The 13,447-nt window shown below is 41.6% G+C and overlaps 1 protein-coding gene across 1 annotated transcript; it reads right to left on the bottom strand.

Annotated features, from left to right (window-relative positions):
- Nucleotides 1-1,845: 1,845 nt before the first annotated feature.
- auh (AU RNA binding protein/enoyl-CoA hydratase) lies at nucleotides 1,846-13,166 on the bottom strand. The gene is made up of 10 exons (XM_034096239.2): nucleotides 12,916-13,166; nucleotides 11,720-11,787; nucleotides 11,062-11,149; nucleotides 10,819-10,905; nucleotides 9,392-9,484; nucleotides 9,130-9,186; nucleotides 6,798-6,985; nucleotides 5,130-5,180; nucleotides 3,428-3,475; nucleotides 1,846-2,962 (listed from the first exon to the last, which is right to left on the bottom strand). The coding sequence occupies exons 1-10, from the start codon at nucleotides 13,100-13,102 to the stop codon at nucleotides 2,885-2,887; spliced, it is 945 nt and encodes a 314-aa protein (XP_033952130.1). The 5' UTR covers nucleotides 13,103-13,166; the 3' UTR covers nucleotides 1,846-2,884.
- Nucleotides 13,167-13,447: the final 281 nt, after the last annotated feature.

Genomic DNA, 13,447 nt, shown 5'->3' with positions numbered 1-13,447 from the left:
TATATGAAATGAATGCAGGCGCACTGTCTAACTGTCACGTCTAAATGTGGAGCTGGGGCAATGAATGTGAGGTTTTTACGCATCACTGAGAATAACGCACTTCTCTCTATGTCAAAGTAGTTTGTACAACAACGTGCATGCTCCAAAATATACAATACATCCTGTTTGGGATCAGCTCCATTTCTGTTTCCGATCCAAAACAACCCGTTGAGAAAGAGTTCAAACTGAAACTGTGCATGTCCCAGACGGGGCTGACCTGCGGTAACAGAAACGGTTCCTTCAAAAACAGACAAACTTCATTCTGCGAAGGATTGCCGTTTCAGTTACACCTCGGACGTTTCCCATGAGAAGCGGCTGGGGTTCTGGCCACCAAGTATTGGGGAACCGGTCTTTCTTTACGCAACCTTGACTTGTGGTGGGATTCCCCTCGGCTTAGTGCTGGGACATCTGCCGGAAGGAGGCCAGCCACAGTGGTGATGTGCAGCCTGAAGTCAGGTTGTGTGCAGCAGCAGCACGAAGCCACAGGGCCCGCCTGCACGCAACCGCCGGCCAGGGCCTCAACAGTCTGCTCTCTCTCACACACACACACACACACACACACACACACACACACACACACACACACACACACACACACACACACACACACACACACACACACACACACACACACACACACACACACACACACACACACACACACACACACACACACACACACACACACACAATTTCCCTTAAAACAGAAATGCATTTGAAGTGCCTCGCTGGCTGGCTATCTTTCATCCTACATGCATTGGATACATTGATTATGAGAATTATCATCCATCTCACAAAACAAAAATCAATTCAGATTTGCATACGCAGTATTGATCAATGCATACATAATTGCATGCGTACATGTATGTTTATACAGTACACACTATAAACTCTTTAAAGATGATTATATGGAGATGCTGCATGAAATGATTTCCACGTCAGGACAGAAGGTCTGGAGTTTGGACAAACCAGTCTCATCCATGATTAGACTTCAGCCTCCGTATAACCGGAAATTGTTGTACGATTGATTTTCCTACAAATCTCCAAAAGGAAATCGAACGTTTCACCTCAACGTTAAGGACACAGCTGAACCACTACAGCACATGGATAGGGGTTATTCTACACAGCACAAGAGAACAGATGGCCGAAGAGAATATATATATTTATTAAATATATATATTCTCTTCAGCCATAGTCTCCCAATTTTATGAAAGTGCAAGAATACATTGTGGAAGAAGTACTCGGAGCTTGTACTTGAGTAAAAGTAGAAGTACCAGAGTGTAGGAATACTCTGTTACAACTAAAAGTCCTGCATTCAAAATGTTACTCAAGTAAAAGTAGAAAAATACCAATACCAACCAAAATGACCAACAGTAAAAGTAGTCATTGTGCAGATTAGTCCATTTCAGAATGATATATGTTTTATAATTATTGATGCATTAAGTGTTATCAGTGTGTGTGTGTGTGTGTGTGTGTGTGTGTGTGTGTGTGTGTGTGTGTGTGTGTGTGTGTGTGTGTGTGTGTGTGTGTGTGTGTGTTGATTTGAGGTTAAGGATGATGTGAGCTGTGGAAACATTGACCTCTGTGTGAAGGACATTTAAAACCAGTGATAGTGAATTGTCAGTTTCCAACACAATGTTCTTTTTCTACTTAAAAAAACGAACTTACGATTCAGGCTTGAACTTCAAAACTAAATCGACATCCCTTATAATTAAACATCTGTAATTGTATTGCTTTAACAGTGCTCCGTTTCCACCATCTTCTATCTGTATTTCATGTGAGGGATTCAAATCACAACAACAACAATTTCAGTGTGACACAAGTTTTATTTACATCACATTACATCGTCTACACAGAGGCTGATTCATTCATCGACACTTGGATAAAAGAAGTTGGCAATTAAAATAACAAGAATATAAAATATGTCTTGGGGGAAAAATCTCAAGGTCCACTTACTAGCTTTCTCCGGGGCTTTAAACCAGATGTAATGCAGATGATTTCAGCACAAGCATCCATTCCACTGAAAGAGCAGCTTGCACACCTCACAGTGCGTCGGTGGACCTGGAGCTTTTTCCGTACTTCTTTTCCAAAGTAGTATCATGTGTCATATTGAGGATAACCAACATGTCAGGTTTCTGTCACAGACTGAAAGCTAACTTAATTATTTAACCAATCATCTGAATTATTTCTAACCAACTCATTAGTACTACACAATAGGCGCATGTGTCAGTGATATATATATATATATATATATACACCTTTCATTTTCAGCCAATGCATCATGGTCACACTGGGTTTTTTGTTACTACAGCAACAGGCACTAAACATTATGCATTATGCAAACATATGCAAACATTGCATATCCTATATTGCTCCATCTGGACAGAGTTGAAGTTAGTTATATTTCATGCAGACACCTGTGGTGTTATATAGTGTTTTGAACACAGTTATACATTTCTATTTAAGTAAAAAAATCTATAACCTAGAAATGCAAATGGCTCTTTAATTGGTAGTCAGAGAGGTTAGGGACCACCTGTCCGTCACAGTGCACAGAGGAGTAACCGTGTGAAGTCATGTTTTGGATTAGTTAGGTACGTTTTGTGAGCAGGGGCCAATGATTGGTTAGTTTGCCTGGTTGTATTGGACACACCCAGCGGTACACCTGAGCCATGGATCAGGAACCAGGAGGGGCCCCTGAAGGACCCCTGAAGGGCCGCTGATGCCCTGCAGGCAGTCTCTGGGTCCTGCACAGGCTGACAGGTTCGCCCATAAATGTGTTGGAAGCAGTGGAGTAGGAGGAGATCCGGACGCAGCACCTTGTGTTCGTTCTGGAGGCAGAGAGGCTTCACTCGCCCTTGAATTGAGGACGCCTCTTCTCCCTGAAGGCAGCCAGACCCTCCAGACGGTCTTTAGTGGGGATCACCTTAAAGACAACACACGTGTAAGTATGACAAAAACGCAGCTCTGAAGCATTTTTTTCCAATTCTGGGAGAGACCGTGCACTCAGTTTTTTTATATTTTACACTGATGACGGTAGACTAAATACAAAAAGCCCCTGACAGTAGAATGCAACACATTTCAACACATGACAGCTCCTCTCTGGAAGGCCCAGTCCTGTTGATGGACAGGAAAAGTGCTTCAAATAAGACAAACCATAAGTGTTGCTGCATAAGTTCGAAATATCCTCATGTCATTATTATATTTTTTATTTTAAGACCTGGTACAAGCTTAACAGGTGGGATTTTATTTTGTGATGGAATAAAACTTTTTTTTTTTCTGTGTGTGTGTTTTCAGTGAGGGTGTAGCGAGCTGATTGGCCGATGCAGAGTGAGGCTGCCAACCGAATGAATACTTCATACAGCATGGTACATTATTGTGTATTACTCACCTGGGCGTAGCATGCTTCTTCAATGGCGAGACCTGTTAATAAATCCACCTGAAAGAGAGTGGCATCTCTTAGTGACAGCGACGTGCAGAGCCTCACCTGTCATACTCCAATGTAACGGGAAAACAACTAAAGAAAAACTAAATAGTAATAATAATAAAATGTCTCCACTGATCTGTGTTGTAATGTAAATGTGATTTCTGTTTGATTCCAATCGCTTTTTATAGTCAAAATCAGCAAATTGGCCGAGCTCCGCTACAACTACGGGTAGCGATGAGGAGTGAGGCAGGGACGAGCTCTGCCTCTCGTAAGCCCACAGAAACTGGCTGGAAAGCGGGCCCTAAGCGCATGCCTGCACCATCTCACCGTATGTCACCAATGTAATGTTTGTAGATCCCTTTATTACATGTGTCCTCGCCATCCATAGTCTCTAAATAACTTATTTCACGTATATATTATATTTAGGCTCGCTGGTCTCATCGTACAACGGCAATGAAAAAAGCACCAGGGGAGGCAGCCATAACCTCTGCCGCACTGCAGGGGGCGCAAGTGAGCCCACAGGTTCTTGTTGCTACTGTTATTCTACGCAGAGACGGTACACAAACAACAAGCTAGACTTTTGAAACTAGAGGAAGACAAGGAGGACTTTTACAAAAATGTAATGGAGATTGTTGTCCAGAAGGAAAGCATGGACTTCATCTAAGACCACAATTGTAATGAACATGGGAACTTACTAAGAGAGAACAATCCAATATTTAGATTGTGGGTATCCTTTTGTTGAACGGTCTGTTTAAAATGAATCGAAGCATCAGTCTAAAAAAGCTTTTGAAAATAACCGAACATTTTGATTAAGGTCAAAATATAATATTTGTAAATCTGACACTGCAGCTCAATAGTATTCTTTTCTTCTCACGTCTTCATTTTTTAACTCGGGCTCCCAAAAAGAATGAGGTGAGATTATTACGACATAATATTAAAAAAGGTAGGGGGAGGGGGGTAACATGGCAGGGTGGCTGCAGGTAGGGGGAGGGGGGTAACATGGCAGGGTGGCTGCAGGTAGGGGGAGGGGGGTAACATGGCAGGGTGGCTGCAGGTAGGGGGAGGGGGGTAACATGGCAGGGTGGCTGCAGGTAGGGGGAGGGGGGTAACATGGCAGGGTGGCTGCAGGTAGGGGGAGGGGGGTAACATGGCAGGGTGGCTGCAGGTCGGGGGAGGGGGGGTAACATGGCAGGGTGGCTGCAGGTAGGGGGAGGGGGGTAACATGGCAGGGGTGGCTGCAGGTAGGGGGGAGGGGGGTAACATGGCAGGGTGGCTGCAGGTAGGGGGAGGGGGGTAACATGGCAGGGTGGCTGCAGGTCGGGGGAGGGGGGTAACATGGCAGGGTGGCTGCAGGTAGGGGGAGGGGGGTAACATGGCAGGGTGGCTGCAGGTCGGGGGAGATTTACAGGATTCCCCAATGCTTTGGCTTCACTTTCACAACAGAGCTTTCACATGCATGACTGTTCCTGCCAAGAGCCCGCTGACTTTCTAAGGTCTTACAATAAACACAACAAGCTATACTTAAATACCAAGTACAAAGCCATTTGTATGCTCAACGTTTTAATACAGCCACATTTCAGCACAACCAATAAATATGTTCAGGCCATGTGATGATGAAACCCTAAAAGAGTCAAAGCAGAAGTAATAAGAGACCTCTGAGACTTACCTCGATCCCCTGGTTGATCGCCAGTTTTGCCATCCTTACTGCAATTGGACCCTGAGGAACCAAATTACAAAGAAAGGGACTTTTTAAAAAGGTTTTATAAATTGCTGTGTTTGATGTAAGCGTCAATTGTTTTGAAGTAGAATATTATTCCTTACCTAAAGTCGATAAAATGTGAGTATTTCGTCATGACATTCATCCCCAAATTAGAATTTTGTTATTCCCTCTGTGTATAATCCACGCATTCATCACCAGTAGATTAGATAACTGTCATGTGCTTCCCAGGCATTAGTACAAAAATAACTACTATTTATTAGGGATGCAACGATACCAAAAACTCACGGTACGATAATATCGCGATAAAAAATCCACGGTACGATATTTACTTTTTTTTTTTTTTTACTTGAATTTTTTTTTCTTTATTAAATAATAAATCTGATTTGAACAGCATTTTATAGGATAGTAGTATTTTAAAGTGTCAACAATATAATAATCAATAAAGCAATAAAATAAATCAAGTTTCACTTTAGTTTTTCAAGTAACTCAACTCTAACTCACTCACTCAGCGTCATCAAGGTTATCTTTTAGGAATATCAGCATGTCCACATCTCCAGGTAGAAGCTGGGATGTTTGGGCGTTTACAAAATCCCCTGCTGTGGAAACAACTCTCTACTTGGTACTGGTGTTGCTGGGACGGAGAGATATGCTTTGGCCATGGGTGACAGCAGTGGGTCAAACGGTGCATCGTCTCTCCACCACTTCAACAACAATACAGTTTTTGCCAAGAAGGTGAGGCTTATTGACAGAGATATAGATATACTGTTGGTACGTGTCCATGTCTCTAGGTGTGCACATGTAGCCCTGTAAATACGATGTCCTTTTGTGTTCTGTTGTTTTATGTTCATGTTGTAACCTACTTGCTGCCATGTTGCACAGGTCAATGGGACCATCTGGTTAAATAAAGGTTTAAAAAAAAAAAAAAATTATTTAAAAAAAGAAAATATTTTTTTTAAAGTAATTAAATCGCGGTAGATCTTGTCAGTCTCACGACGGTATTGAGACATTTATCTACCACGATATTCGATATATCGTTTTCGTTACATCCCTACTATTTATTATTATTATAATTCCTTGGTAAGCCCAGAAGGTCATCGGCTGCTCACTGCCTTCTCTGGAGGAACTCTTCAGCCAACGTTGCCTCAACAGAGCAGGCAAAAATTATTGCAGACTCTTCACACCCTGGACACTTCCTGTTTGCTCTTCTGCCCTCCGGTAGACGCTACAGGTCAATTCAATCAAGGACAACCCGACTGAAAAACAGTTTCTACCCCAGAGCCATACGAGAACTGAACACCGGCAAACGCTGAACTGAACAGTTACAACTGCACTACTTTTTAATAGTTTTATTAACTGATCGACATCAGAGATGCAAAATGTGTTTTTTATATTGTAAACTGTATTTTAATAATGTGCGGGCATGTATGCATGTTGGTATGGATGTGTGAGCATGTGTTTATGTGTGTATATGTTTATATAGATATATATTTATTCGTTTTATGTGGAAATGCACTGCGAGGAATGCTTTTTTAAATTTCGTTGTACCTGGTGCGATGACAATAAAGGAATTATATTCTATTCTATAAAGAGGTCAGAGATGTTCTCTTGTGTTACCTGAGGGTTGATCTCGCGGGCCAGCTCCAGAGCCCTCAGGTAGGCGGCGTCTCCCGCCTTGTTCTGCTCCACAGAGTGATTGGAGAGGCCCAGGCGACACGCCTCGGCTCCGTCCACCACCCGCGCCGCGAAGATCAGCTCCTTCGCCAGAGAGACCCCGATGGCCCGGGGGAGACGCTGCGTCCCGCCTGCATGGGACGGACAGGGGATCAGAAAAACTAGTTCCACACTGTAGCCCAAAATCACCTCGAAAAATAAAGATATGATGAATATTCAACTCTTTTGCCAATCCATTGTAGAATGCAAATCAGAAATCGTATATTTGTCCCACAGTCGGGACATGTACAGTGTTACAGCAAAGGGACAGTGCCGATAAAAAGGTTTTCATACACTTTTTCACCAATGATTTTTCCATGACCTTTACCTAATTTTCCATGACCAAAGAAATTACTCTTTCTCAGCGGTACCACTGAACATTATATATTTTAACATGGTCTGCATATGAAACATGTAGTGCCTATCTAAAACAAATCCAATAGGCTTACTAGCTTCTACGCGCTAAAGCAACTCAAACCTCTCACCAGCAAAATACCTCGTCAGTTAAATGCCCTTTTAGTTTCATTACCATACAGTATTTATTATCATTATAGTATTACTATTTCGGCCATTAGATAAAATATAAATTATATTTGATGCAACTTTAGTTACATTTCCATGACTTTGGGAAAAATATTGTTTTCCAAAACTTCTCCAGGGCCTGGAATTTGCTTTTTGAATTTCCATGACTTCTCCAGGTTTTTAATGACCGTAAGAAGAACCCTAATAAATGCCATAATAATCATTTAAAAAAAGCACAAATCCATGAAAAAAAAAAGAATGTATAACAATAAGTTGCAGCATTATATAAGTGCATGAACATATAATAGGTGAGGTACCATAAATCAGTACAAAAGTGAATATTATAATCAGTGGTATTGCACAACCGTTTTTATAGCATATAAGATTATCGGGTTGGCTGCTATGGCTTTTTGGTATAAAGTTGCTGCCTTTGTAATCACAATATGTCTGTTTCAAGTCTGACAAAAGAACGGTGTGTACTGTCACTCTTAAACGAAAATGGCTTAAATATAAGAAATTATTAGGGCTGCTCAATTAATCGTATTTTAATCACAATTACGATTATGGCTTGCAACGATTACGAAAACAACGTAATCGAAATAAAACGATTATTTTTTTGTTATTACTTTTTTTTTTTTTTAATTATTAGTTTTTCAGTTGAATTTACTTAAAGTTCAGGGTAATCAACTGTTAAAAACATACTGTTAAAAAAAAATTCTCCAATAAATTGATGTTTTCAAAGTAAATGAATAATCGTTTTTAATAATCGTGATATCAATTATTGACCCAAATAATCGAGATTATGATTTTTGCCATAATCGAGCAGCCCTATAAGAAATGTAAAAGAAACAGAAGAGAAATACAGCCTACACGAGTTCCTGTAAATCATTCATCCTGAAGGAACAATCCCTTAGTTAGACTTTGGCCTTAAAGGGGACCTATCATGCAAAATGCACTTACATAACTATGTGTCCCCGGTGCGTCGGGGAACTCACGCAGCGTCAGAAAATAAAACCCTCTCTCTTTTCCTCCGTACCCAAATCTCTAAAAACGGGGAACAACGGAGCTGATCCAGATGTGCGTCCGATATGACGTAATATCTGAAATGCAGACCCACGGCCCAATCAGAAACGTTGCTATCAGAAACAATGCCCGACTGTTTTGGGCGTAATATGGTCGGTGTTTACATTAGCATCGCTAACACTCAGAGCTAACCTGTGCTGGAGAGCATGTGTGTGAAGAAGCAGGAAGTAGAAAGGAACTCACCTTGTGGTGTAACCGGCAAGAGAGAAAGCCTTTGAGCTCCAAACTGTTTCAGAGAGAATCCTTGATAATCCATGATATGGCGTTTCATCACGGCAGCATTTAGTTTAGACAGTAGCTGCCGGGTCCCGCATGAGCTCAGACCCCTCTTTTTTAATTTTGTATCAATTTTTTAATTTATTTTTTAAAGCTTTATTCCCCAAATCAGCACTTTTGAAACAGGAAGTGAAATAGAGGGATATGAGGCATGGCTAGAATGGACCTTTAAATAGCATATCTATAGCAGGCCTCATGGCACATTAAGAAAACATATAATCATGCATTCTCTTTTTAAATTGTTTTGAAATCCCAACGTTTTAAAAAATATCTCCAACTCGTTGCAGCCCATGAAGGTGCAGACAACAAAAAGTGATTTACTGGAAATTAAGAAATAAAGAGAATCCAGTCTTACCTGCTCCAGGAATAATCGCAAGCTTGGTCTCAACCAGACCCAATTTTGCAGTATTAGCTAGAGGGAACAAAGTGAAGAATTAGCACTCGCACATAATATGTAACACGTATGAGTTTTTCAGTCTGTGGCTCTAAGTATGGTTTTATTGTCTCGTTGTTGTTTTGTCTAAATGTATTCATGCTGTTTTTAAATGTGCTGTGTTTTGCACACAGACCAGAGGCACTCATCTGAACAGAGAGAAATGAGTTCCATTGAGTCTTACAGGTTATTCTGATGTCACAGGCAAGCGCCATTTCCAAGCCTCCTCCTAAGGCGGCTCCATCGATCGCAGCGATCGTTGGGACTGGCAGGTTACCTGTAAGAGAAAATACAGTAATGGCGCGTTTCCACTGCAGCGGGTAGCTCGCTTTAAGCGTGCCGAGCCGTGCGGGGCCCGTTTTTGGCTGCGTTTCCACTTGGCCTAGTACCGGGTAGCGGGTCCTAATTCACAGTTTTTCTGGCTCCAAAAAATCGTGGTTCTAGGGCCAGGAACAACCAGGCTGAGTCGGGCTGAGTATGCTAAACTAGAGAGAGAATCGCTGGCAAGGGCGCTACAACTACAACAAGATGAACATATTTGACCGTGATTTAATTGTAATACACGTTTCGAAAGTGATGCCGAAGTAACAACACACTGATACCGGTTAGTAAAAACCATGAATTAATGCTTTGACAAGTCTGCAGACAGACGGCAGGCGAAGAACCCTTTTAAAATGCGTGCTTTCTAAATGTAGCTTGGCGAAGCTAACGTTGTATATGCTCCGACCGTCCACACTCACAGCAACGGCCTACAGACATAAATAAACCAGCGACTGTATTCTCCATGACACAGGCAGTCTGTGGTTTGTACTTTTTTTTAACTTCTGTCTAGTTTCTGAACAGATATGAGGAGCTGTGAGCTCTGAGGGCTAACAGCTAACGGCTGTGTTGTTTTCTGGGGCTCTCATTGAAGATGACGTCGCGGCTCCGCCTACACTGCGTTGCTATAGTAACTGTTCCTAAACTGTAATGGAAGCGCAGCACAAAATCACCCACACATTTAACCAACTGAAGTGCTATGGCAAGGTTTTGATTTAGAAAGGAATGACAGGAAGAAACAATGAAATTAGCTAGTGACAATTTGTAAGACTAACTCCTGTTTCACTTGGGCTTAGTTTCTTAGATAAATATGTTATCCAAATGTTCCCCCGAAGTGCCCAAACTTTAAAATCCAAACTGTGATGTGTTTCCAGCTTTTTGGAAGTTGAGAAGTTATTATTAATAATCGAGGTACTCACTATGAAATAAAGTTGAATTAGTCTGCTCTGAGCTGCGATGACTTGTGTGAAAAATTAAGGAAAGCTCGTTCATTTCTATTTCTAACCAATCAGAGCAGACTGGGCTCTGGTTTCAGACAGAGGGTGAAAAGAGGTGCTCAGCACAGGCAGTATGAGACAAATAAAGAGCTTTTTGAACATTAAAGCATGGAGACATGTCAGAGTACAAACAAATATGAAACATGAAAATTAGCTAAATAAAAACTTTCAATTGAAACATGATACGAAAATTCTGTAAGATCTGCAACTCAAAAAACGCCATTATTACTGAATTATAAAGTGTGGTATGAACATGCATCCCCGTGCACTGAACACATCCTCCTCTGGTCCGTACCCAGCTCTGTGATCAGCGCTCTGGCTTTGGACACAAACGGTCCCACTTCACTCTGCTGCATCTTGGCCCTCTCCTTCAGATCTGCACCTGCACACAGAGATCAGAGCGAGGCATGAAGGGCGGACCATCACTATGTGCAAGAACAGGAAGACACAATTCCCTGCACTTGGTCCAAGGGTCAGAATAATAGATTACTTGGAGTCAGGTCATGAAGCCGTCCGATGCAATAAACAAAGAGTGTACCTGCACAGAAGATCCCAGGAACCAGACTGCAGATGATGACGCTGCGCACCTTGTCATTCTTCCTGATATCCTCCACAGCCTCAAGCATCTGGAAGACCAAAGCAACAGATACAGTCTCAAATGGTCTGAGGATTTAAATGTGAAACCCACTGTATTAACAAACAAAAGCACCGATAAACTTGAGCATATTGATGCAAAGTAATCACAAGTAATGCAAGAGAACAGAAAAAACCTTGAGATCTAACTTAACTAAAGCTTCTCTGGGCCACACACACACACACACACACACACACACACACACACACACACACACACACACACACACACACACACACACACACACACACACACACACACACACACACACACACACACACACACACACACACACACACACACACACACACACACACACACACACACACACACACACACACACACACACACACACACACACACACACACACACACACACACACACACACACACACACACACACACACACACACACACACACACACACACACACACACACACACACACACACACACACACACACACACACACACACACTTACAAGAAAAAGCCTCTTGGTTAATCCATTAGATCTTGGTTAAATATATGTTACATTAGTAAACTGTTGAAGAGCAATACGTACCATATTGACCAGATTCTTGCTAATGGCATTTTTTGCTTTTGGTCGATTTATCCCAACGACAACAATACCTGAAAGACAGAGTGACATCACACCGATAAACAATAACAAACAGAGGTAAACACAGAGTAGCATGTCGTCAAAAGAAAAAGGACTGAATCAAGGAATTCTCTTTTTTTGTACCAGCAGGTCGGTTGCTATTTTGAGTTCTTCATAGTCGATTGCACTTCTTGTAAGTTGCCTTGGATCAAAGCATCATAAATGAAATATAATAGTATACCATACTGATATAAGAGCTGAAGACGTCAATAAAACACATTTTTAGACCATATCTGCTCATTTAAAGCTCACAGAGACATCGATATGTTTCCCCAAATGTACACTTAGTCCCATTGAGGTTAAGTGGTCTATTAATGGTACTATGAAGAGGCAGAGAAGTATTTATACAACTTTTTGGTGTGGGTTATTTCGACCATAAAGCCCTCAAGCTAAAAAAAAATTATACGTTATTGTCTTGTCCGGTTTGGCTTGGTGTATTTATGTATGTTGTGTGTATGCACCTGAACCTTTCAGTTCATTGGAATATTTAAAAGACATTATATGTTTTTTTTTCTTTGTCCTTCCTTCCTTCCTGTAGCTGTCAGCCTCTAAAACCACCACGGCTCCTGGTAGACCCCCACCACACATACAACAACAAAGACTATAACACCTGTGTTGTGCAATACTACTTGTTATGTCCAATAATACTTATGTGAAATATATATACAGTATAAACCGCTTCATTCATATTATATTATTGCTGGCCCCCCACTTAGTTACACTTACAATTCATCTTCTGTAATAAATCTGTAAATTGTAAATATTGTAACTCCTACTTTTATTTTATATTTCTATGCTTTATTAATATTAAGCTATGTTAGACTCTATACTTGCTGTAAAATATGTAAATGTCCACTATAAAGAGGACGAATAAAGGTTTTCTGATTCTGATTTTGGATGTGAATGTTTGGCTGCCTGTGACGTACAAAGATGACGTCATCGCGTACACTCTACTTTGCTGTCAGACACCGGAATGGCTCCTTCGTGGCTCATTGTGGCTTTAAAAACCGTTTCACCGTCGGTTACTAATACCGTTTGCTGTAACTCTTAACGGGACATTTACATTGGACCGGGCAGAGTGACTCTGTGAGCGGACTTACCGGAGTCCTCTCCCTCCAGGTGCCTCACGAGGAGGTCCTGCTTCGGGTCCGAGCTGTAGTGTCGTGTCCCCGGGAGAGAAGAGAGCCAGCCGGTACCGGAGCGGACATGTGTTCTGCAGCCGGAGGAGGCTCCTACCAGCCGGCACACACCTTGCAGCAGGGCTCGGTGTCCTGCTTGCACCGCCATGCTGAAGAAGAGCTGCAGTGTTGTGTTTGACTTTCAACTTTGACACAGTCACGTGGTGGCGTCACGTGACAGGGAGTCTGTTGCATGGTGAAAAACACCAACGGAATAAAGGAAGAAATACATTTCAAATTATAAGATTAGGTTAATCACATGTATGTATTTTGTAAGGGATTTGAGTAATATATAAGAATATCTATGGTAAATATCTAGGCCACACACTTATATCTAATTAAAAGTACAAGTATTACATACGTGCAGAGGGGGAAAAAGTATTCAGATTCTTTACTGGAGTACTAATACAGCACTGTGAAAATACTAAATGTCAAGTATAGTACTGCATGGAGA

This window comes from Pseudochaenichthys georgianus, chromosome 12 (assembly GCF_902827115.2).
Source record: "Pseudochaenichthys georgianus chromosome 12, fPseGeo1.2, whole genome shotgun sequence".
Taxonomy (NCBI): domain Eukaryota; kingdom Metazoa; phylum Chordata; class Actinopteri; order Perciformes; family Channichthyidae; genus Pseudochaenichthys; species Pseudochaenichthys georgianus.
Note: the sequence above shows the minus strand (reverse complement) of the source record. Positions and strands in the feature narration are given on the sequence as shown.